Raw genomic sequence first — 1,325 nt, 5'->3', positions numbered from 1 at the left:
GGATGACGGCAGTGTAAGAGGGAAGCTTCTGTAGAGCTCAGACCATGCACTGTCCCCCTTTTATCAACAGCCACCGTGTCCTGGTGATTGGCACCACCTGCAAGCCCCAGGAAGTTCCTGCAGATGTGCAGAGTGCTTTCCTTCATGAGGTGAAAATCGAAGCCCCTTCAGAAGAGCAGAGGAGATTGATGCTGAGCATGCTGACTGCCAGTCTGCCTCTGGGCAAAGAAGTGAGCCTATCCAAGCTGGCCCGCAGGACTGCAGTGAGTGAAACCACAGTAGCATGTGGAGATGGTCAGGCTGGGAGTGCTGGGCCAACCTCCCCTACCTGGCCATGGAGAATTCCCACAGCCCAGTCAGCTTCTTCCCAGTCAGCTGGTCCACAGATACCAGATTTAACTGCAGATTTCTAGTGGCTGGGGACTGCACACCATTTGCAGAGGTGTTGTCTGATGCTCAGCTCTGCTAGAAGAGAGCCAATAGAAAAAAAAGAAGGTAGAGCCTTTAACCAGGGCACAGAACTCAAAGAACAGCTCTGCAAGGAATTTTTCCCCATACGCCTTTTATGGCCTAGCTGGAGCTATGGTCTGGAACTGAACTGATGCTGTTTGTTTCTGCATTCACAGGGTTTTGTGCTGGGAGATTTCTGTGCCTTGTTGTCGCACAGCAGCCGGGCTGCTTGTACCCGCATCCAGAGCTTGAGGTAGCACAGGCAACAGGGCAGGAGGAGGGGGAGGGCAGGGGCTGCAGCCATCCTGATAATGCCATAGTGGGCAAAGCCTGAGTCTTTCCTTTCTCTTTCCTCACCAGTTTTTCAGGTGGACTGAGCGAGGAAGTGGAGAGAGATTTTTGCACTGCTGGGTTCCCAGTGCTTGAGGAGGATTTAAATGTTGCACTGGACCAGCTGCACGATGCCCATTCGCAGTCTGCGGGGGCCCCAAAGGTAGGATGCTGGGGCAGATGAAGTGGGGTTGGTTCTCCAGAGCTGTATGGCTCAAGATACCTCTCACAGACCTCAGCAGATGGGGCTGTGTTCTGGCATGTTGCTTACTGCTGTGTCATTCCATGTATTCCCCCAGCCTGGGTGGGAAACAGTCCTGCTGCAGGCTTTCCCCCACTAGTGCTTTCACCCTCTTGGCTCTTAACTTGTTCAGGGAAGCCCTCACCACTTTAACTGGAGACCGCTCAATTGGCTAGTGCCATAGGGGTGCCAGCTGTGTTGCTCAGCTTTTTGAGAGACAAAGGCAGCCACAGGCTGGCTGCCTTGCTGAGATATCTCCAGCCACCTGGCACATGGGAACAGAGAGGCTGGGGCACACGCTGCT

The 1,325-nt window shown here is 53.9% G+C and overlaps 1 protein-coding gene across 1 annotated transcript in view; it reads left to right on the top strand.

Moving 5' to 3' along the window:
* Positions 1 to 1,325, top strand: part of PEX6 (peroxisomal biogenesis factor 6) — a gene marked incomplete at its 5' end in the record, with an annotated part of 14,804 nt that overhangs the window by 6,138 nt on the left and 7,341 nt on the right. Inside the window, 3 exons of the mRNA XM_010131525.1 lie at positions 71 to 263; positions 627 to 703; positions 811 to 943. Of these exons, the coding sequence (XP_010129827.1) occupies positions 71 to 263; positions 627 to 703; positions 811 to 943 (403 nt within the window). The remainder of the gene's footprint in view (positions 1 to 70; positions 264 to 626; positions 704 to 810; positions 944 to 1,325) is intronic.

Source organism: Buceros rhinoceros, unplaced genomic scaffold (genome assembly GCF_000710305.1).
Source record: "Buceros rhinoceros silvestris isolate BGI_N320 unplaced genomic scaffold, ASM71030v1 scaffold13492, whole genome shotgun sequence".
Taxonomy (NCBI): Eukaryota; Metazoa; Chordata; class Aves; order Bucerotiformes; family Bucerotidae; genus Buceros; species Buceros rhinoceros.
Note: the sequence above shows the minus strand (reverse complement) of the source record. Positions and strands in the feature narration are given on the sequence as shown.